Here is a 24,216-nt window from a genome sequence, read left to right on the forward strand (position 1 = left end):
AAGCCCACAAGTTTGCATCCTGCCTCTGCACTTCAGAAGCAGATGGGCTCAAAGATCTCAGCAACAGTCCAAAAAAACAGCAGTTGGAAGCTGAGGTCATTGTGAGGGTCAGCAGGGTAGAGGAGGAAGGCAAAGGCTGATTTATGCACAGGTGGAGCAAGAGAAAATAATCCTCCTCAACACTGGTTACTTTTACATTGATATGGTGCAGTGTGGGCTGATGAATTGTGCCCTGGCCCACAATTGTGCCCTGGCCCAAACAGCCAGAACTCAAGCACTGCATTCAAGTTTTAAGCAACCTAAGGACATCTGTATCTGGTGACTATGTTTTTTTAAGTTTACATCTGGTTTTCAAGAGCAGGCTATACTGCAGTTGTTCCACCATTTGTCCTGTATGTCATCTGTGGTATGACTGCAGAGGGGAGCAGGAGGGAGAAGGGCTGCCCCTTGGGACTGCTTGCCCTCAGCCTGATGTGAGGTGGTTGGGTAACCACATCTTAAGGAGGGGCAAGTCAAGTTACACCTTTGGCTTGACTAGTGGTATCCCACTAGTCCCTGACTTTTTGTTTCTCGCCAATAAGGAACTAAAGGCCTTGCACTTTACTCCAGCCCTGCACTTCACTCCCCACCCCAGCCTTTCCCTTTACCAGCAAGGCAGAATTTGGGATTTGGCTTTATTCCTCAAAAAAATGCAGCTTCACATTAACTTTACTCCATTTTCTGCTACGGTGTCATCCCTTAACCTTTTTTTAAGGACTTACCATTTCATAGTGACACATAAGCATTAGTATATACAGAAAATGTCAGCAGATACGGTGGCATGGAGCAGAAGGGGAAAGACTGTTAAGCCTTGCCAATTCACTGACCAACATGGACTCAGCACAAGATGAAATAAAAGGCTAGGTGCTAATTTGTGGTGGTTGCACCCAGTCTGTAATGCCTGCTTCTACTGGCAAAAAGCTGCCATGAACTTCACCAACATGCCCATGAGCGAAGGTGTCAGGCAGGGACTGACTGCAGATCCCACTACAAGGTTCCACACGTGGTGGAGGTGTCATATAAGGTGTTAGAAATAGTACAGTTCTCCCATGGCTTACTTCATGCTTCTAATCAGTGGGATCAACTAATCCATGGGACTGTAGCTCCTGTTACGCAGGGTAACAACTTTAAAAGTCCAAAGTGATTGATGTTCCTCTATTTTCCATCAGCAAAGTGCTTTCTATTGAAGCCTGTCATTGGTGTTATGCTGTAGGAGCTCTGCTTGTGCAAGGTTAGAGAGGGGGGCAGTTTTGCAGGTGTCACCTCAGGATATTTAAGATGATTTAGGCAATTCCACACAAACTTTCTCCCTTTGAAAAGGCTGTGTAGCTGGGGCAGCTGAATAATCTGGCCCTGGAGTATTCATAATTAATTTATATTTCCTGTTTCCCAGCCTCTTCCTCTCTTCGATCTGTTAATTATAAGCAGGTAATCAAGGTTATGTTGAAAACATCTGCAGCAACTGTTGCCCTCATACTTCCTGCTCTGTCCACCCACTCACCAGCAGAACTGTATCAGCAGAGATCCTGAGCTTACCTTTCTAGGAACAGCTCTCACATGGGTAATGCCATAGCAGTGTGGAGGTGCTGCTTTTGAGTACAGGCCCCAAGACAAGATGCCTACCCCATAACCAGGGTAGGTTGTATATTTGCAGTATTATCAACTGCTTCAGGGTAACTGCCCTAGCCCAGCTCTTCATCCATGGTAGATTGAATATAGCTAAGTGGGAGAGGGACTAACTCCCTTGCGTCATCACTGTGACATAGCATCATTTTTACTCTCAACATTTGTCCTGAAGGATAAAAACTGTTTCTCCTCTATATTTTGATTCACAGCAATGCCTTCTCCTCAGCGTTTCAGTGGTGAGAGCATTATCATTTGGAGTGACCTTGACATTACCATCTCTGTGCCATGGTACATTGGGCTGATGTTCAGAACCCGGAAAGTCAATGGCATGCTTATGCAAGCCAATGCTGGGGCTGCATCCAAGATCAACATTCAGGTAAAAGTGGGGCTGCCTTCGGTTAGAAAAGAATTAATACTTCCCCAGCAGTGGATATGGCCAGATGAACTACATAGCTTCATCCACTTAACTAAATGCATGTCAATAAAAATACATCATTACTTTAGCCTTTTACAAAGATCAAAAAGTGAATGATCCTTATAAAAATCATATTGATTTAAGATTATTTTTCTAATCAGAGGTAGTAGTGGGCATTAATATAGATGTAAAAAATGGGTCTATTGCCTTAAGGGTTTTTGCCCATAAGGGAAATTGGAGTCTAAATGTCCAAAGTTATACAAGGAGTTCTTGCAAGCATTCCCATCTTTACTGTTTGGGGGTTTTTTTCCTTTTGGGTTGTCTTAGGAAATGTTATTATCTTGCCCTCTACCTCTTTCTGCATCAAGTACAAATATGTAGCAAAAAGGCACGATTTTTTTTTCCCCAACAGATACTGAACAATTATGTGCAGTTTGAAGTGTACAGTGGCCTCAGCCAGGTTGCTAGTTTGAAGATGAGCCAGTCACGGGTCAGTGATGGGGAATGGCATCATTTATTAATAGAGCTGAAGAGTGCAAAAGATGGTAAAGACCTCAAGTACCTTGCTGTCATGTCCTTGGACTATGGGATGTACCAGGTAAGGCAGCATCATAATTTTGCCACTGAGCACTGCACAAATGCTTTTAGGAGAAAGTAGGATAAAAGACTGTGGGCAAGTACTTAGGCTGTGAGACATGTACTGCAGTGATTTTTGCCTAATCAGTGATATTAATATATTAAGCTTTATGGTAAAATATCTTATAAAGAAGTCTGTAAAAGGACACATTCTGATATCTGGCTCCTCACTGCTTTGGTATTTTTTATGTAATCTACTGTCAGCTATTGCTGGACTCCATCACTACAGAATGCGGGCTGTCTGTGTCACAGAGGATGATAGTGCTTCTTATCATCTATCTTCTTCCTTGCAGAGCACTGTGCAGATTGGAAATCAACTACCTGGATTGAAAATGAAAAGCATCATTGTGGGAGGTGTCTCTGGAGACCAGGTCTCTGTTCAGCAGGGATTTTATGGCTGTATGCAGGTATGAAATGAAAAGTGTAGCAATAAATTTTGAACTCGTAAGAAAATACCCAGGTGAAAATGTGAGAGGTTTCTTTTTCATCCACCCTCAAACATTTCTGTTTCCTCCAAAAAATTATCTTAGAATCAAAATATTAAAGCCTACCCACTTTGCCAGGTACAAATATGATCACATAGGGAAAAAAACATTTGAAAAAAAATCTGTATTTGGCTCATCAGGTGATTTCTTTAAAATGTAGCCTCGTTGATTGATGAAAATAGTGAAACACATAATACTGTACTCTGAAAGGAGATTCTAATTTTAAAATAATTGTCTTTCATCACCAGGGAGTAAGAATGGGAGAGACATCTACAAACATAGCGACACTCAACATGAAACAGGCTATCAAGATTAACGTGAGGGAGGGCTGTGAAGTGGATAACCCTTGTGATTCCAACCCTTGTCCCCAGCACAGCTACTGCAGTGACGACTGGGACAGCTACTCCTGTGTCTGTGACCCAGGTAAGCTGGTGGCCACTCATACAGAAGCTGGATCACACCTTCAGAAGCAGCACAGCAGCAGCAGCAGCATGCTGGCAAAATGTTAATCTTCTGATTCTTCCTCTTTTAATCAATATTACCCCTCTCATTCTTACTGTAGCGCCCTGGAAGCTGCAGTCCTGGGCTAAGAATCCAGGCAGTGTATCCACCAAACAGAAAGACAGTCTCTGGTCCAAAGGACTCCTGTGCATCTCCCCTTTTCTTTTTATGTTTTTTTTTTTTCCTTTTCTTTCTCAGCCATTCTCTGCTGTTGAATTTCAGTCTCTCACTCTGCATCCTAATCAAGATACTTTGAATGTTTTCTCTGTTTTGGAGCATGTAGCCAGCACATGCTGTCAGCACCCAGCACAGTCACCTCCAATACATGCAGCAAGAGAATACAAAACTATTTGTAGCACATGCCCCGAATATAAAACTGGGAACCAAAGGCACAAGGGTGCCTCAAGCATGGTAACAGACTGTCAGAAAGAATGGCTTACTATTATTTTGTCTGAGAAGAAAAAGAGTGCTTCATTTCTGACAGTATCACAGGGGGAATCTACTGATTATCAAAAATGTGTTATTAATGTATAAGCTTATGACAGACAGTCTTTTGGAGACATGCAAATCGTAAATTACAATGGTTGCTGTAATTTTCTTACCTTGTCTCCCCAGGGTACTTTGGGAGAGACTGTGTTGATGTATGTAATTTGAACCCATGTGAGCATGTCTCCACATGTGTGCACAAACCTAGCTCATCCCACGGCTACACCTGTGAATGTGGACAAAGCTACTATGGACAGTACTGCGAAAGCAAGTAAGAGAATTATTTTGTTCTTGGTTTCTTGATCCTCCCAGGTAGCTCTTCATCTAAGGCAACAGTCCTCCCATTTCCTGTTCCGCTCTGATAAACTTCCCTGTTACAATTTGGGTGGTATTTTAGGCTCCACTGCCTTTCGGCATTCCTGAGCTCTTCCCAGAAACTAGCCAATCTTCCCTGTTATTCAGGAGCCACTTGTCTTGATCAGGGGCTCAACCAGTTCTGCTGTGTTACACAGCACTGCATCTCGCCTGTACTTTGTGGTGGGCTTGGCCTGAGTTTGCTCTGCATCTCTCCTCCAGCTTCCCCAGCACACAGAGCGATGCACCAGTTTGGTGGCCTGTAGCAAGATAAAGTCTCTTTGCTGTTTAGGTCCAGTCCCTGGGCTGGCAAAGAGCCATCTCTTCTGGACAGTCTGGGAGCCTCTGTCTGTTGCTTTGTGGGAGAAACGTGCTGATTCCCTCGTCAGCAGCTTCCTGGTCTCAGATAAGCATTCAGCAACCAGCCTTATCCCAGAGGCGGCACTTTGATTTACTGTAATATGGGCCATTCATGATGTGCAAATGAAGTGCATTTGACTGCCCATTTAGGAATGGCTCATGCGATGTTTCCTTCCCTTTGTAAACTGCAAGCTTCTTCTTCTTCCTTTTGTTGTGTGGGCTTGCAAATGTTGCCCGTGCTGTTGCCAGATTTGTCTTTCATTCCTCTGGATTATGGACACAGAAACATTGTCCCTTGTCATTATCTGCTGACATCGTGTCAAGTGCAACATTGTGGTTTTCATATTCTAAAGTATAGAAATACAAACCTAGCATTTAACATAAATAAAATTGATAGTGGTCTTGATCAGATGCAAATAGCTTTTCTTTCCTAAAATGAGCAGAGGGGAGAGGATACCTTGTGCATTACCATGATCCTGGTCCCAGAGCCCTTGTCCTTCAGGCTATTGTTTGACAAAGACTCCCAGCTATTAGAGAATCAGAGGTCTCCTTGCCAGAACTAGTGTTGGATAACCTTCTCAGAGGCTCACCCAGCAGAAATAGCATCCGTGAGAATGGGGGTTTTCCTTCAGCAGGGTGGCCTTTGGCTTGCTTGCTGCTTAGCTTCCAGTGCTGCCACACTCAGTCTCAATCATAGTCTTTGATCCATAGCCCAGATCAAAGCTGCCACCCTCCCCTCGTCCATGTCCCCAACCACAGGTCCTCTGTCTCTCCTGTGGCAGACCAGGGCTTTTCAGACCTTGTAGTGAACCATCTAAGAAAGCCAGGCTGGCTGAAAGTAGTGCCTTTTCTTCATAGGATGAGCTTGTAGACAGACAGCTTTGCACCTGAGCTGGTGTCCCTGTGGCCTGGACAAGAAGTCCTGCTGCCACAGCAGGGCTGGAGTAGGATGGGAATGGGAGTGGGATATAAAGTGTTGGGGAGATGTACCCCAAGGCAGTTTGTGGTGGTTGATAAACCAGGGCACAGGCTCAGAACCACCAGCACTTAAAGAAAATACTTAAAGAAACACTCCCTCTAGGGAGTGATATTCTAAATTTTCCCGTATTATAGTGTATTTATATATGTATTGATTGTTGTTTGAGATACATTACTGTCTGTAAGCTGATGCGGCTAAGTTCAGATTTGCCCCAAAGCTTTTTTTCACACTTTGTAAGAGGGAACTTAAAATAACTTTCTTTGAATTTGATTTTCTTTAATAGGATTGATCTACCTTGTCCCAGAGGTTGGTGGGGAAATCCCATCTGTGGCCCATGTAATTGTGAGACTAGTAAAGGGTTTGATTCTGATTGCAATAAGACCAATGGAGAATGCCATTGCAAGGTAAGCAAAAGAAACCAGTCTTAAGTCAAAATTTCTTTAGTTTAAAAAGTAGCTGTACCACTAATAATTACAAGTGAGTATCTAAGACAAAGTACACACAGTTGTGCTTTGTATGACATATATATGTATGTGCATAGTGGAGAGTGGAGTTAATCATTACCTAAAACATTTTGCTGGCACCGCCCTTCTCCAAATCATACTGTACAGTTCTTATCTTATTTGTGTTTGGAAAACCAAACGGAGAGGATGAAAGCCTGGCTCTGATCTCTGAAGTGCAGCCTGGTTTATCGGGGGAGATCAGGCTGGGGTGCAGAGGAGTGTCAGTGGGGTTTTGTGTATCACAAGTGAGTAATAGCCATGAAACAGCTCGGGCCAGCTGGGTGAAGCTCTCCCCTGTGCTATGGCCAGCAAAAGACCTGGCAGCTGGACAGAGCTGGAGGGCTAAATGCTTTCCTCACTGCCATATCTTGAGTTTTCTGTGGACAAGCAGGGACAGATGGGGGACATGGGAGGGGAGGCACCTCGTCATCAAGGTTTTACAAAGGACTTCTCACAATAGGTTTTACAACTGGCTTGAATGACATCAGAGGAGCTGGGCTTGTGCAGACTGGCGGCTGTGAATCTGGCCCCCTGCTCCTTTCCAAAATGCCAGCAGGACACACAGCAACTGTTGCATTAAATGGAGTCAGTGGGGTGCCAGCTCCATGCTCTTGTGCAATTGTAATGCCTCAGATCAAAAGCGTGTACAGAGGCAATTTGAATATGGGATCATTGCGTGCTCTCCACCCTCTACGTGAAACACAAATGCACAGTGCAGGAAGTTTCTCCGCAGTGGCTCATTCGTGCCAAGAGCGGAATTGCAAAGCTGAGAAAACTGTAAATCCTCCAAGAATATGTTTGATGGGCACTTGTAATGAGTGTCCGAGGAGTAACGTGGGCCCTGTGGCTCCACTGCAAATGGCAACGCCAACCCTGTGTCTCTGATAATAACAATGTAATTTTTATCTGTGCCGTGCAAAATGAGCCCTTTTATGATGTACACGCTGCTAGAGCAGGTTTCAGAAATGTAAGCAGTTTAGAAGTCAAACACCTCATGTCTATCATTTTGGTTTTCCTAGGCCAACTACTACAGGCCCCAAAGCAGTGACACCTGCTACCCCTGCGACTGCTTCCCCTCTGGCTCCCACACGCGGGCCTGCGACATGGAGACGGGGCAGTGTCCCTGCAAACCCGGCGTCATAGGGCGGCAGTGCAACCGCTGCGACAACCCCTTCGCCGAGGTCACCGTGCGGGGCTGCGAAGGTACCTTCTGCCCGCCCTGCTGCTGGCCTGCCAAGGGACCAGAGCCGCCGGCTGCGGGCGGAGCGGGGACACCGCGCTGGGGACACACAGCAGTGGTGGGGCAGCCACGTCCTGGGGTTCTGTGAGCCCAGCTGGAGGTTCCAGCGGTGGGGGAAATGGGGGCTGCAGCAGCCTAAGCACACACCCCTCCTCCTAGATATGTGCTAGTAGGACTTACGGGGGTTGAGGATATGGAAAGAAAGCTCTTATGTCTTTAATATTTCTCAAATGGAAATATAGCGAGCTGAGGTGGAGTAGGGGGAGCAAAAGATTAACATCAACTTTTCCTTGAACCTGAGTTCATCTGCCAGTGCAGTGTGGCATTGCTGAGCTGCAGCAGCAGGTGGGAGCCCTCACACCTTTAGCCCACAGAGGCTGTGCCGTGCACCTCGTGCACTCTACACCCTTCCCCATCTCGCCCATCCTGCCTTTCCTCTCACCCACCCACCCACTCACCGTCCTCCTGTGATCAGCACAAAGCTGCTGCAACAGCCATCTCACCACAGTGTGTGGGTGAAATGAAGGAGAAATGTTTTCCCACAATAAAGGAGCAAGCAGAGATAGGCAGAGCCAAAATCCAGAGCCCCATAATCATCCTGAGCTCTCCTTTGCCTCTACCTGTCTGTCCAATCTGCTGGATAAGGAGCAACTGGTTGGTTACAGCTTGGAAGGCACTGCAGAGGACAGGTATCCTGACAGGGCTTGGGAATTACAGGAAGGTCCTTCAGGAATGTTGAAATATCTCACTGTTGTGATTTTTATCCTGTCAGAAAAATTGCATCATTTCTTTTTCTGCTTTCAGTAATTTATAATGGCTGTCCCAAAGCTTTCGAGGCTGGTATTTGGTGGCCACAGACCAAGTTTGGCCAGCCAGCTGCTGTGCCTTGTCCTAAGGGCTCAGTGGGTAAGTTCCCTGGGTAAATAATTACCTACTTTATCTGCATGCATATCTTAAAAAAAAAAAAAATGTACAATGTGTACATAGGGAATAGCATTAATTTATTGGGTCTAGAGACTGCAGCGTAGCCTATTCATATCATGAGCAAAAAAATATAACTAGCTGAAATCAAAGAGCTGTTAAAATACATTTGGACTATTAGCAATAAATAAATACAATGGTACAGCAGATAAACATGTACAAAGCACAGAAATTCTCTACTTTCAAAAAAGTAGAGCCCAATTTTCTATTTTTAATTTCTATTTATCAAGTAATTCTTACACATGTCACTTTTAGTTTCTAGTGACATATTATAAGTGTTCTTTAGCCATACAGTTCCTCTGGGCAAAGATAAAATTAGGAAAATCATATTCCTGATGATGGCTTTACTAGAGTTGCAGCCTACTAAAGCTAAGAGTTGCAACAAAACTCGCATTTTTCCACACGGTATCTTTTCCGTAAGTGAAACAGGTGAAAAACACCTTTTATAAAGCAGATTAGGTGTGTTGTTTTGTAGAACAGGCAAATGACAATCTGCTTTTTCATATATGTCTCTGAAAACTTGTATCAGATTTTTGAAAATAGAGTTCCCAATCTTTTCCAAAAGCTGTTCTATACGAAAGGAAAATTCTGTCTTGGTTCTGGACCTGGTAACTCTCTGCTATGAGTGCTCCTTAGGCTCAGGGAGTTATTAATATTTTGACGCCCAAATATTTCTAGAGGGAGGCCACTGCTTATTGGTGTGCAGAAGATTCGTGGTCAACCTAGTTCCTGTCCTAAAGATTTTAGGAGATAGATTTTTGTTTTAGGTGAATAATACTTTCATGATTAAACAGTATAAAGTTGAATTAAAAAGAGTTTTCTGCACTGTTCTTGTGGTTGACCCAAATGTCTTTTCTAGGAAACAGACTAGCAGGCAATATAGTATAGCTGCTTATAGTAATTGCACATTCTAAGTAAATTTTACTGATCATTCAAAAAAGTAAGCCTTATAACAATGAATATTCAGACTAAGAGCCTGAGGCTTAATTGTATTCATCTAATAATAGAAGAGAAATAATATAATTAGATACAGTAAAATTAATTATAGTTCTTATTTAGATATTGGTAATTAAATGGCTTAGACATATGCAGTATGTTATGTGCAAATTAACTAGCACAAATGTAAAATTTGAATTTGATTACTTGCAATTCATGGTGAAGGATCCTCAGCCAAAAATTACATTTTAAAATTAATGACAAACAGTATGAAATATAATAGGCTAAATTAAACAGTAAGCTGCTCACAGTCCATTTACAAGTGGCAAAAAGGCAATTATGCATGTTGGCTGAAGTGTTTAGCACATGCAGCATGCAGATGTGTGGGCATGTGTCGATGTGAATACAGCATTTGTCCAGGAGGTCTTACTAGATAAGTGATTGCACAGAAATCTCAGCAGGGGTTGGCTTCCAGGAATACTTAGGAAGTGCAGAGTCTTTCTCTTTTTTGGTATAAAGAAATGAATGAATTAATTTGAGAACAATCGAGCAGTGAGGCTGAGAGCAGTAGGGCAGAGCTTGGAATTGGCCTGACTTTTCTCTAAAGCCTGAGGAAAGCAATTCCTGAAGATTAATAGTCTTTAACTTTTCTCTCACAGGAATCCCCTCTTTGGAAATTGAAATACACATGTGTAGCTTTGAGCAACTTGAAAATGTAGGAAATCTGAAAGTCTAGGATAGTTGAAATCTATGAATATTTACCCTGCACAATTCAGATCATTGTTTGCCATTGATGCTTTGTTTCCTTCAGGAAACGCCGTTCGCCATTGTAACATTGAGAAGGGCTGGCTGCCTCCTGAGCTTTTCAACTGCACCACCCACACTTTTGTGGATCTAAAAAACATGGTAAGCTGGGTTTTCTCAGTTTTCCCTTTATTTTGTAAATAGTGATCGGTTTGGGCTCCAGTTGGATATCCCTGTGCTCAGTCTTTTGACTGCATCCTTGAACACCCTCGTTTTCCATCCTGGTGCTTTCCTGGCTCACTTGCCATTGAGTTTTGTTGCCAGCTCATTCAGACAAACAAAATTTTGACCAAACAATTCCTTTATGCCAAAAATCTCTAAATTGTGATTGTCTTTGTAACTAGAATGAATATATATATACATATATATATATAAAATTGGATTTTTTGTTCCTTTTCATTTGATTCAGAATGAGAAGTTGCACCACAATGAGACCAAGTTGGATGGAGACAAAACCATACGGATCGTGAGAGCGCTGCAGAATGCCACCAGACATACACACAGCTTGTATGGCAATGACGTGAGGACAGCCTACCAGATAATGATCCGGGTCCTCCAGTATGAGAGCCAGCAGCAAGGATTTGACTTGGCAGCCACAAGGGATGTGGAATTCAATGAGGTAAGAGAAATACTGTATGCTGTGCTGGGTCCTTGCAGTTTCCCTTAAAAATTAGGTGGCAGTGAGTAATTAAATTTGTCTTTGACCAAGGTGAAGCAAATATTGTGTAATTGCCTAATCTCTTCCACAAATAAGCCTTTCTTCTCAGATTAGAATGGAGAGTTGGTTATGCATGTGTCTATGCACACAGATGTATGTGTAATGCAAATACAATAGAATGTGCTTTTCTAAAATATATCGTCATAGTAACAGCCAAAAGCAATATTCCCCATATGAAAAAAAATCATCAAGTTAATGTGTTTTTCCTGGCTAAAATAGTTTTGTGTACTGTGTTTATTTTTGTTGTAAAACATGCCCAGTGTGATCGTGCACATTTAAATGTGCAGTGAACTAAGTCTGAGCCAGTTACTGACTCTGAAGGTTTCCTCTAATTTACTTTGAGAACACTTGAGTCATGAGTTGGTACATTGAGAGACATTCCATATCATATTGGTATTTTAAGGCACATACCAAAATGTGTGCCAGAGAGCTTCTGCTACTCAGAGCATTCATGAAAGACCCAGTTATTACCAAAGACCTGATCACGGCTGGAGAACAAGCTGTAGCACCCTCCCTGTCTGGGAAAATATGTAGTTGGGGTAGAAAAATGTGAAATTCGAAGGCAGTTGGGAGTTTCCTGTGGTCTGATAATGGGAAGGCTGGATGACCCATGTCAGGCTTCTAGAGATTTCCTCAATCCCATGTGTACAGTGGGGTGCTGTTCTCTGCTCTTGCCCCATACTATTTCCAAGATCCTGACCGTGGCACAACACAGAGTCCAAGCTAAAACATCTGTTTGGATCTGTGCTGGCAGAGCCCAGAGCTTAGGCACCAGCATGTGGAATGACCCTCCATGGGTCAAGAGTGGCGTCTGTGCTGGCCAAAGATTGTTTGGCTCCCTTAGAAGGTGTGCCACCCCCACAGTACTCCAGGAGGACCGGATAGGTCAGGCAGACTTTGGGGTGAAATTGGAGAGCCTGTGCAAAGCCAAGCTGCACCAGGAGAAGATGACACTGGAGAGTTAGGAGCAGGAAGAAATATGGCTGAGAAAATTCCTTAGTGTCTTGAGCTGTATAGTCAGCAGAGAGTGGAGAACTTCTGAAGCATTTTACATTATAGATGCACCAGATTTTAAGAGATTCACTTTTTTCTTTCCTGTGGGCTGTGAAGCAAGCCATTCAGCTCTTGAAAAGGAACTCCATTTCTAGCATGTTTTGTTAAGTACAAATATAAACAATAAGAAAAAAAAATTGGTTTGGAAACATATGCTTTAATTTATTGTTCTCTGCACTTGGCACTGAAATTCATACTGATGATGTTTTCAAGAACTCCCTAAATATTTTAGGATAGGTCAGGAATTCGAAAACTAATGAGTGCAGCTCATGAATAAAAGGAGGTAACATCCTAGGCTGAGGAAGCACAAGGGGAGAAGGAATTTTTTTTATAGTCCCACATAGAAACCTGAAAAATAGATAACAAAAAACCATAAATAATGTTCACAAACATGGAGGAGGCCTGGTACCAAGTACAGTGTGTGTCTCCTGCATTCCTGGGAACCACGTTGTGTTTCTCACGCTGGGTAAATGTGGTCATATTGGGAGTCTCTTTTAGCTCAGATGCTTGCAACCTCAAACAATACAGACAGGATACAGATAGCTCCTTCTGAATGAAGCCTAAATATTTGTCTTGGCTATTTTAGAACCTGTGGTGATTAATTCCTACCTTCATTTATGCCAATTTTACCTTAGTTAGGAATTAGGTTTTGTTGCAACAACATAGCTCATATGTACACCGAGATTAAAAACTTCTTAGCATCTTTGTCATTTAAGCCATTTAGCACTCTCTTTTGGGGTCAATCTTTTTCTGTTCAGCCATTTGCATATTTTTCTAAGAAAGGGCAGAAGAGTCAGATCCTCAGAAAGAAGTGCCTTTTTAATACCATTTGTAAGCAACATAAAAATGAGGAGAAAATAACATGATATAAATTTTCTTATGTATTTTCAAGTTTGTCTATGCAAGCTAATACTCTTATCATTCTTCACCCTGTAAGTTGTTTTCATTATATAGGAAACAAAGTAAAAGAAAAAATTAAAGTAAAAGAGGAAGTGGCATTTCTATCCATGGCTTTCTTTTGTTTTTTCAACAAAAAAACCCATTATTTTGATTTCTCTGTGGAAGTTCTTCAGTGTACCTGCTAAGAGCTGTGCTTTTCATGTGTCTGATCTCTCAGAAACAAAGAAAACATGTATAAGTTTTCCTCCTGCATTTTCTTGCTCGATTTCCTGTCATTAGGAGGAGGAAAGTAAGCAGTTCTCTTACAGCCTTCAATTTTGGCTTACTCAGCTCATAAAAAGTTTGGAGGGATTTGCTTTACATGACCAAAAAACCTCTGGGTGAGTAACTGCTGTGCATATTTTTATATGGCTGCAGTGGAACATGCCTGCATTAAATATTTCGTTAAACACTCACCTGAGGCAATCAGGCCAATCATTTTCAATACTTCTAACTTGACACCCAGCTCTATGTTTGCTTTATAATTTAGGCTTGTACTTTATTTTTCAGAATATTATCAAAGTGGGTAGTGCTTTACTGGACCCTGGCAACAAGGAGCACTGGGAACAAATTCAGCGGACAGAGGGTGGCACCGCTCACCTGCTCAGGCACTATGAGGAATACTTCGACAATGTGGCCCAGAACATGAAAAAAACCTACCTAAGACCATTTGTCATTGTTGCCACTAACATGAGTGAGTATCTGTGTTGAAAACTGCCATTTTTTTCAGTCTTATAAGTGTGCTGGATAGAGGTGCTAGTTATTTGTTTTAATAGTACCCATTGAGAAAAATAATTGCATTAGTTTCAAATCCATCAAGCCTTGATCCATATCTTTCAGTTGCCATGGGGGCCTCCTAGGAGATGTCTGATCTCTTTTGCCTCTGGACCATGCCACTGCTCCATGTGGCTTTTTGTTGCAGTCATAGCAGTGTAGAGATAGTAGGAAGGACTAAGTTTGTAAATAAAAGTAATGCCTTTTGAGACCAGCTAATCTCATTTTTGGAGGAATCACATCAACATCACCTGAAGAATTACTGCAGTACAAAAAAAAAGTAACCCTACTATTGACTTTATTGCATATTGTTAAATTTACTTGCATAGGTATGGACTGCCCAGGGAGGTGGTGGAATTCCCAGCCCTGGAGGTGTTCAAGAAACAACTGAATGTGACATTTAGTGCTGTGGTCTAGTTGACAGGGTAATGATCCATCAAAGGTTGGACTCAATGATCATCTTTTCCAACCTAGATGATTCTGTGATTCTGCCTCTCATTTTCACATGCTTTCCTAACCTTGAATCTATCCAGAAAATCATCATCTGCAGAGATTCTTGTCCTTAAAGGTATTTTCACAGAATCACCAATCCTTCTAACACCATCCCAGTCTTACAAAACCCATAATCAGAGCAAAATCCATGGGATTCAAAATATCCAGAATGAGTCTAAACTGAGAAGGAAATATCAGGCACACCAAGACACCTTCCCTACCTATCACAAGAAATTTCTCCTCTGACAAACAAATAGCAGCTCCTGCACTTTGGACTGTGATATATTTCATAGACATCCCTGAAGTGCATATAGAGGTGAAGCAGAGCAACCACAGCCTGGTCAGCTTGTTTCCCCATTTTCTCACCTGCCCTCTCTATTTCATTTTCTTCCCAGCTACAAAGTCTGAGCTGGGGGGGGTGTTGGTGATAGTCCTGCTCTGAATGGGAGGTGAAATGAAGCCAGCTGACTTTTAGAAGTCCCTCACAAGCAGCATTGCTATTTGGTTTTTCTTTCAGAGGTGCTCTAAACTATATCAGCCTGAACTCGTGTTTAGCTTTTCAAGCTGTTGTGTTTATTTCAGATATGAAGAAGGCTTATGTGCCAAAAGTGTGCTTTATTTTCCCAACTACACCTGCTGTTATAATAAGAATTTGAATTGGCTATAAACCTTGTCCCAAGAATGCTTTGTGTCCACAATCACAGGGGCAGAAAATCAAAGGCATGAGGCAGTCAGGTTACAAAGGCTGTATAGCATCCTGCATCAACAGGGCATAGATTATTGTTGAACTAGGCCAAACTGAAACACTTTGATTTTTCTTTAATACACTAAAACTGAAATACTTTCTTATGACTCAGGACTATGAGAATCAAAATATTTTTATCTTCATACTCAGAAAAGAAATGTGCTCAGGATTTTAACCCAACTGAACTGAGATGAAAACAAGCCCCAGAATTTCTTGCAGGTGTTAAGTCATGATTTTTTTTCAACCAGTTCTTCTGTGTAAAGAGGTGTGAGGTTGAGAGGGATGAGGCAACTCTGGCCTGAAAGAGGTCTGTTTTCTTTTGAACAGTTTTTCCAGGTGAACATGGTGTTAATAGAGTTTCCTAATGGCTCATCTGGGAGTGAGTTAAAAACTAGGAAAGGAATGGGAATTTGCAGGTCTTAAAGTGGGTATTTCTTCATACGGAAATTTGTAAAGGATCACACCTTTGGTGTAGGGTCACCCCCAGCACATGTGAATTGGCACTCAGTGACTTGTCTTAAATAAGAAAGTTAAAGCCAACTCAAGTGCTTTTAAGTATTTTGGCAGTTAAACAGGCAGAGATGATGAGGTAAGCTAGGGAGGAACTGCCAGTGGAGGACTAAGGAGTAGTCCCAGATAAAATGCATGTTATTTTCTTTGGTCAGCTGACTTCACAATCCAGCAGATGTAGAACTATATTTTTGAAGCAGTAGATTTAGGCTTCCCATTAAAAAGTGAGTCTAAAATTGGAACATGCAGCACACACTGGAGCAAGCCAGCAGCACATAGAGAAACTCCGTGAAGCAGGAGCACTCCCTGAACAGCAGCCAGGAAAAAGCCTCTGTGAAACCCCAATCAGCTGCTGCTGGAGAAGTAACAGCAAAGTGATCTACCTCAAGATGGTATTGGGAAAAATTTCTTCATTGAAAAAATTCTCAGGCATTGAAACAGGCAGCCCAGGGAAGTCACCATCCCTGGAGGTATTTAAGACATGCAGATGTGGCCCTTGAGGCCATGGTTTAGTGCTGAACTTGGCAGTGCTGAGTTAAGAGTTCCACTTGATCTTGGAGATCTTTTCCAACCTAAACAGTTTTATGATATTTTATTTCCAATGTTTGCAGTAGTGTTTTCATAGTATAAGATATTGTCTTGTGAATTCCTTTCCACTGAACAATAAATGTATAATTTGATAAATGTAACAACATAATGCTGACACATAAACTTTTAGTTATTGTATAAGGTGTTAACAGAAGAAAATTAAATTTTGCTTTCTGTTTTGAGGTTTAAATTTTTCATCTGCATTGTGCAGTCATTTTAACCTTTCTGTAATGTTTCACTGTGCTGATGGGAAACTTTTATTTCCCCCCCCCCAGTTATTGCTGTTGACATCTTTGACAAGTCTAATTTCACGGGAGCTAGAATACCACGATTTCATGAGATTAAAGAAGATTACCCCAAAGATCTGGAGTCATCTGTTGTCTTCCCTGATACTTTATTCAGACCTTCAGAAAGGAAAGGTAAAACCCTTCTGGTGCTGTTTGGTGAGCAATTATGGCTGGCTCCCAGGGAGTGTGATTGATCCTCAGGGAGCAGAGTGGTACTAGGGTGAGAGCAGGGCAACCGCCTGCACAAGTGAACATTATTGAGGGATGGAGCAGCTGTGCATACTTCTGAGGCATTTTGCCTGCCGGCAGCAATGGAGGCATGGGGGGGCTGTGGGACTGGCTGTACCTGTCTGTCAGGTCTCACTTGCAGCCCCTCAAAGCCCTGTCAAAGCGGGATAAATGCTCTGCCTCTGTTCCCACCAGGATAGGATGGGATGGCTGCCCAGCGCCTGCAGTCCCACAGCCACCTTCCTCCAGTCCCTGCAGAGGTGGAGGGAGGTGGTGTGAGAGACAGAGAATCCAAATCTGGGAGCAGGGAAAGGTGCTGTCAGAACTAGACAGCAATGAAAAAGCCTTGAGCTGGGTGATAAGGGGGAATACAGGGGGCAGTACCTGCCTCCCACTCTCTGAAGTACCCCAAGATTGCTGCAAAGCATCACAAGGCTTTTTGGGCAAAGGAAGAGAGGGTAACTCAAAGTTCAATATACATACCATGGCTGAATGTCTTCTGAATGGGGAAATAGTAACTCTTCTGAAAATAATACATGAAGCTAATACAGATTTATGACTTTTTGCTTAGAAAGAGAGCATCTGCTTCTGTGATTTGTATCTTTTCTGTAAGAAAAGGGCTTGGGAATTTTAAGAGAATCTTCCAAAACTGAAAGCTCATTAAATGTCAGAATTAGCAGGGAGAGATCTTATGTGAGTAGTTGGTGTATTCATTAATACTAGTTTTGCCATATATAAAGGTTCACGCAATTTAACAGCATGCATAATGTTTTAATGCTCTCCTTAAGTTATGCATGGGGTACTTATATACTTACAGACCTTTTAGCTTAGAAATTGCTTATTTTATAGCTAGACTAAATGGCTTTTCAGTGTTCAATGGTTATTTGATTATCAGTATATAACTATGAGCTGTGCTGAAATTTTACTCAAAATATCAAATATAACATTAGGAGCATGCTGAGTGCTCTAAGCCTGGAGTTGTAACAACTCTAATATTATCGTATCTTGCAAAAGCAAAATTACCAGTTTAAATGGTAGCTCTGAAGCTGTGTGCAAAGAATTTAATATTTGTGTCCATAGCAGTGCCTACAATGAAACCTTCAAATCAGAAAATACCCTCTAAGTTGAACAGCAATGTGTTCAGCCCTGAGAGTGCTTTTGCAAAGAGAAAGAAGCGACACCCCGACATTGAGACACATCATACTGTTGCCATGGTCATTATTTACCGATCCCTGGGACACCTCCTGCCTGAAAACTATGATCCTGACAGAAGGAGCTTGAGGTAGGATTCAGACCTGTTTGTGAATTGTTCAGATCCTTTCTTCTACTCTCTGGATGTGTGGGGGAGGCTGAGCTGCTTTTTTACCGGCCAAATGTCACCAGTGCTGCTGTTCTCATCACACTACTGTCTCATGTCCTCCTCTGGCACACTGTGGGAGAATAACTATGCCAGAAGTGCCAGCAGTTTTTGGAAACACATCTGTATGGAAGGCTGATGGTATGCCTGCCTCACTTTCAGAGCAGAAGCAGAGCATTTGCAGAACGTAGCTTTGCATTTAGATGTGTAGATCACTATGCAATTTTTCTCCTTTTGCAGGTTGCCAAATCGCCCTATCATCAACACACCTGTAGTGAGCACAGCCATTCACAGTGATGGGGGGTTTCCTCCCAACCTGGTGGAAAAGCCCATCATAGTAGAGTATGCCATGCTGGAAACAGAGGAGAGAACGAAGCCTGTCTGTGTCTTCTGGAATCACTCCATCACGTATGTCTCCTGCTTGCTTTAAGGCTCTGAGTGACAACTGTCTGAGTAGCAGAAAAGTCCTGCCAGGGAAGATAATTCTGGAGGAAACCCTGTCTTGGTCTGTCAATTCAACTGACAACTGATTTTTGGTGGAATAGTGCCATGTAGTCATTTCCCACCCACCTGAGAAAAATGAAAATAATTATCATAACTCCTCAAACAAAGGATTAGCCATGCAATTTCTAAGAAACACAGTGCTGTCCTGTCTTTCTGCAGGGTTAATTTTCACCCAGAAATAACAACTCTCATGATTTCCTTGTATTTGCCCATGCTTTTTGCCCACAGATGTATGTCTGGACAGGCATGCTCCAACTCCAATGTCTGAATTCATGGCTTGTCTGAGATCTTCAAGTCAGGATTTTCAGGAGATGATTCAGCTCTTCCATGGGCGGAATCTCCAGTGACTATGGACAGAGTAGATAGCAAACAGGCACCTACCCTTGGTGCTTCAGCCAGGGCCAGTGCAAAAAATAACAAAACCAAGTCTTCCTTTTGGTAGAAATGAAGACTGAGGTTTTGCAGATAAAATTAGGAGTAAAGATTGTGAATTTCTGATCCACAAATTTTTGAATCAAAAGTCAATGCAAAGACAGTTGCATTGGTAAGAAACTTAATTTTCACTTCATCAGCTATTGTGGATTTGCTTTCATTTGTTTTAGTGAAAAATTAGAGGGAGAGGAAATACCTTCTTTGGGACATCAGACCTTTTCAGTTTATGGAAAGCAATTGTAATATAGGAGCAGAATATAGGGAGAGAATATTAGACTCTCTAAGAGGGAGGTGTTAGGAAAAAGATGAAATATTCTGAAAATGGTTCATTTAGGTCTTTTGTATTCAGTAAAGTTCAAGATAAAGGCATCTTTTTCTTGAAAACGAGAAAAATTAGATGATCTGGAACTGTATATGCTGATGTTTCATTGGTTCTATGACATTGTGGAAGCAGCACAGTCCTGTTGGAGATATTTCAAGAGTGTGGGTAAAACAAAGGAAAATGTTTTGAGAGGTAACCACATTGATATTATGCTTTCACAATATTGTAACTATTACATACATATTGTAATTTCCAGCTACAAACCCAGGTACACAGTGAGAGGATGACATGGTCTGCCCAGGGGAAAGGGAATAGCTGTTACTTGTTTCCTAACAACCAAAGAACTCTAGTAAACCAATGGAAAAATCCATTAAAAGGCAATATCCTGTGCTGGAAATAAAACAGCAAACTAACCTAGGGAATTTGTGCCTCCTAGTTAAATGCTTTAGGAGATTATGTCATTTAAAGGATTGAAGATGCAACAGAAATCTCTTATATTCACAGTAATAAACTCTTCCATTTGCCCACATGAAGTAGTGTTTTTGCTTGCATGCACTCCGTCAATCTGCTGGTTATGAGGGAATAGCAAATCCTTTTCCATAAATTTTTAAACATTGTATGAGCTTGAATAACTCATTAGCTCCAAAGTGATTCATCTGTTAGCTATTCGCTGGCAACTTCAGTGGCATTGTTATCTGTGTTACCTCTTCCTACAGCCACAATTGAAAAGTAGCTCTTAAGTGGCATGTAATGAAAGAGCTTTTAGAAAGAAAGTGAGTACTTTTTGGGTGAAAGTGATATTAAAATTTAACAAATATTTTATTGCTGAATGAAAAAGAGGTCGTCATATCTAATTGAAAAATCTTTCAGTAACTGCAAGACTATTTTTATTATTCATTAACTTCAGAATAGAATAATTAATATTATACAAAATAATTTCTGAAGTCACCGTAGTTAACCATAACTGCACAAGGAAGAATTTTAAGGCAGCAGTTCCTCCCCATTGTTAATATAAGACACTTCCTGATATGAAATGTTATTTATTAGAGAAGGTTTTAACCTTTTCTTGTGTACTTTCCAGAGGAACTCTATAATGATATCATATTATTGGTGAAACATATTTCACGTGACTCAAAGATGTGTCCCTCTGTGGTTCTGGTATTATTTACCTTGGTTACAGACATTTTGTTCAGTGCAATCTCTTTCCCATATTGGTTGTGTGGTCACTGACCCAAAAGCAAAATTTTAATTTTTTTTTTACTCATAACAGACTGTTAAAGCCATAAAATCCAGGCATCAAAACCAGCTATCTTAACAGAAACTACTTCAACTGAAGACCTTTTTAGTTTGATGATACTCTTTCAGGCAGGTGACAGCTATAAGTAATTCTGTCCTGGTACTTGCAGCACAAGCTGTCACAGAGGGCAGTGGAAGGTAAGGGGAGATCAGAGGATGGTGCTCAGAAATGCCTTTTTTCCCCACAGGATTGGTGGGACAGGTGCCTGGTCCTCCAGAGGGTGTGAGCTGTTTTCCAGGAACCAGAGCCATATTGCCTGCCAGTGCAACCATATAACCAGCTTCGCTGTCCTGATGGACATTTCTAAACGAGAGGTGGGTGATGTCAGGCTCATGATTTTTGGAGACTTTGGTTTTCAAGGGCTTGGACTCAGAGCTGGAGCTTTTGTGTGACTCAGGGCATTGTCAGCATACCAGTCCCAGTGTCAGGAGTGTGTTGCCCATGCCTGACAGCACCTGCCATTGGGTTTGCTGAAAAGAGCTTCTTACCTGCTTGGTGCATGCTCTGGGTGCTGCCCATACACACTCAACATGTTTAGCAACTAAAGAGTGTCATCACCCACTCCTGTTGGTCCCTAAGTAAATCTATATGTTGGCTCAGTAGTAATGAAAACATTGTTATTCTGAGTAGTAGATTTGATTGGAGGAGAAGGAAGGGAAAACCCCAAGAGATCCTGTCAAGCTGTCTTTCTACAGAATGGGGAGGTGCTTCCTCTGAAGATTGTGACTTACACAACCGTGTCCATCTCGCTGGCGGCTTTGCTGATCACCTTCATTTTGCTGGTCCTGATCCGCACACTACGTTCCAACTTGCACAGTATCCACAAAAACCTGGTGGCTGCCCTGTTCTTTTCTGAGCTTGTGTTTCTTATTGGAATCAACCAGACTGAAAACCCGGTAAGACTTACTCTGTGTTCATTGCTAGAGTTGTTCTAAGCTTTAAATCAGGGGGTTCATATTGCAGCTTTTACCTTCTCCCATCTGTTACACTTTCTCCTCTTTCTGGCTTCTTTTTGGCTTCAACACTTACTTGAAAAACATCAGATTTTTAGTATATCCATGTGTGGTTGATATCATAGCAATGGCAGGCAATAGGACTATATCTTATTTTCAGAGAATGTATGACAGCAGCCCTGTTGAAGGTATATCCCAGGAACTGAACCTTGAATACTGAGTTCTTCCTTCCTTTCCATCAGTATGTTTTCTGTCTTGCTTTTTCTGTTCAGTAGGAAACTCCAGTTTCTCCTGCAGCAGGTTATCTCCCAAGCCCAAATGGCTCCTGGTGTTGACTCACAGGTTGTCAGCAATGTGGTGCCGGTCAGGTGCTAATATGCACATTGTACACCCACTGGCCATTCTGGGGAAGCCACTTGCCAGGCATGGGACAGCTTGCTGCGTCCAAGATTCAGTAGGAGACATGTCAGTTTGCTTTGTGCCTTCCAGACACAGTGTTTGTTGGCTTCAGCCCATCATACCTGTTGAAAAAGCTTAATGCAAGGATCTCCAGCATTGTGCATGTGAAGTAATGCAAGTTATGAATAGACTGAGTACAAGATAGATATAAACCACACATGAAGTGTGTGTGTTCTGTACTTAAGACCTCATTGCTCTCTTAACCATGTGGCATTATATGTAGTCTTGCTGCTATTTCTTAGTAGCACCCATCCCAAAAGCCATTTAGACAGGTAAGAGAGAGAAGGGCTCCAGCACTGCCACGCTGCACAGGCACCTGTGCCAAACAGGCTGGACACAGATAGGGGATGACATGCAATAAAAGTATGTCCTTAATAGATAGGAAAAATATTCAAAATGTTACTTTAGGGATTATCTGAACACCGTGAAGAAAATTTATCTTCTAGAAATCCATTACTGTACATTTTCAAATTGTTTTTTTGAGAAAGAAGTCCAGGGTTGAGATCAAAACAAAACAACAACAACAAAAAAATCATGCTGATTTCACATGGTCCAAGCAGCAAAAATAGGAGAATATGCCTACATTCAATGAATATCATCACCATTGTGGTAGTGACACTGTGGTGCCAAAACATGCACCTTCATTTGCTGTATAACTTAATCCTACACTGTCACTCTGGCTTCTAATATCCACTTGAGGTATAACATGCATTTTAAAAAGTGTTTGACTGTATAATTTCAGCTTCCAGTAAGCGAGTGCTGACAAGAACGTTTCCTAGTAAATTTGAGAAACCTCTCTTATAAAAATTGTTTTGCCAGGAAACCTCTGTTTAATAGTATTTCTTTTGGAAAACTGTATAAAACTAAGCTGCTGAAATTATTCCACTTCTGAGATTCAGGTTAGTCTGTTGGGTTTTTTTCTGGGCTTCTTCTCCCACTTTACCTTTTGAAAAATTGTGAATGCCGAACTCAATAAAGCTTTCCAGCTGGCTGCATCACTTTCAATGCCATGTACCAATATTCCCCTTTACCAGGAATTCAGGTCCTTTATCTGCTGCTGTGCTGAGATCTTCTACAGTGACCTGCCCTCTGGGATATGATCTCATGTCATGTGTGAACTTGTGTTGTCTTTGTTTCATTATACAAATGTTTGCATACTAAAATAACTATGCTGAAAGGAGCTCACCTTGCCAATTGATACACAGCACTCCGTGTAACTTGACCTTTCCCACGCCTTGCTGAGCACACCACTCATTTTTCACTGGGTTTCACTACTAAGGGGTTTATACTCTTTCAGTTCTCCGACATATCTACTGAGGAGTTAGGGGCCAAGTCCACATCTCTCCCTAGAATTTTACCATTATGCAGTAAATGATGGCTCCTCATTTCCAGATTCCTTTCATAGTATCATGAAGCACCAAGCAGAGGCTTATAAAAGCAGTAAAACAGTTCATTACATCAATACCACAAATCCTTATGGTTATACTTGGTGAGATTATTCTCTTTTGCTCCTTCTCATTTTTCGGGTTCATGGTGTGCTCATGTCCTGTAGTGTTACCAGGACTCATTGAAACACCCCAAACCTTTAAACCATTTACACAGATCTTTAATTTACAGAATGTATTTCATATGGCAGAAAGCTGCTCCTCACAGCCTACCCAGTCAATTTGATAAGGTAGGAGGGCTGTAAGCCTTGTCTGCTTGAGACAATTATTCATCTGTCTGTATGGAATGAGAGTTGTCTAACGAGTCATGCACTGATGAACATAAAGAGGTTAAGAATGCTGGAGCACAAATAATGCAGTGCTGCTTGGCACCCAGCCTGGCTTTTATGGGTTTCTGTAAATTAACAGTCACATTTCTGGGTGGGGTTTTAATCTTTCCATGGACTATTGATAGAAAGTGATTTATTTTCTTTCTCTTTTCTTACCTGAAAAAGGTAATGTTCAGGGCAGCACTCTATTCATAAGCATGTGAGAATAGGAACATGGGAAGCACTACTTACATAGAGGGAAGAGAGTTTATTTAGTGAGCCACATTTTCAGTAACACTTGATGTTACACTAACGCTGATGTGGTAAGTGAATTCAGAAAGTTGGCGGTCTTTGTATGATTCTTTTGCTTAGCAGAGAGGTCAAATGTACATTAAACAGGGAAATGTACATTTCTGAGCATTACACCATGAAAAACCACTAAAAAGTGTGAAAGCTGGGT

At 41.8% G+C, this 24,216-nt stretch overlaps 1 protein-coding gene across 2 annotated transcripts in view; it reads left to right on the forward strand.

Moving 5' to 3' along the window:
* Nucleotides 1-24,216, forward strand: part of CELSR1 (cadherin EGF LAG seven-pass G-type receptor 1) — a 162,567-nt gene that overhangs the window by 119,777 nt on the left and 18,574 nt on the right. For both annotated transcript variants that reach the window (XM_083859672.1, XM_083859671.1), the window contains exons 9-24: nucleotides 1,875-2,041; nucleotides 2,493-2,678; nucleotides 3,010-3,123; nucleotides 3,450-3,624; nucleotides 4,318-4,459; nucleotides 6,165-6,285; nucleotides 7,404-7,587; nucleotides 8,429-8,530; nucleotides 10,353-10,447; nucleotides 10,755-10,964; nucleotides 13,566-13,749; nucleotides 16,440-16,583; nucleotides 17,760-17,961; nucleotides 18,277-18,444; nucleotides 20,779-20,905; nucleotides 21,287-21,487. In XM_083859672.1, coding sequence (XP_083715798.1) covers nucleotides 1,875-2,041; nucleotides 2,493-2,678; nucleotides 3,010-3,123; nucleotides 3,450-3,624; nucleotides 4,318-4,459; nucleotides 6,165-6,285; nucleotides 7,404-7,587; nucleotides 8,429-8,530; nucleotides 10,353-10,447; nucleotides 10,755-10,964; nucleotides 13,566-13,749; nucleotides 16,440-16,583; nucleotides 17,760-17,961; nucleotides 18,277-18,444; nucleotides 20,779-20,905; nucleotides 21,287-21,487 — 2,522 coding nt within the window. The remainder of the gene's footprint in view (nucleotides 1-1,874; nucleotides 2,042-2,492; nucleotides 2,679-3,009; nucleotides 3,124-3,449; nucleotides 3,625-4,317; nucleotides 4,460-6,164; nucleotides 6,286-7,403; nucleotides 7,588-8,428; nucleotides 8,531-10,352; nucleotides 10,448-10,754; nucleotides 10,965-13,565; nucleotides 13,750-16,439; nucleotides 16,584-17,759; nucleotides 17,962-18,276; nucleotides 18,445-20,778; nucleotides 20,906-21,286; nucleotides 21,488-24,216) is intronic.

This window comes from Zosterops lateralis (genome assembly GCF_965231275.1).
Source record: "Zosterops lateralis genome assembly, chromosome: 4".
NCBI classification, from domain to species: Eukaryota; Metazoa; Chordata; class Aves; order Passeriformes; family Zosteropidae; genus Zosterops; species Zosterops lateralis.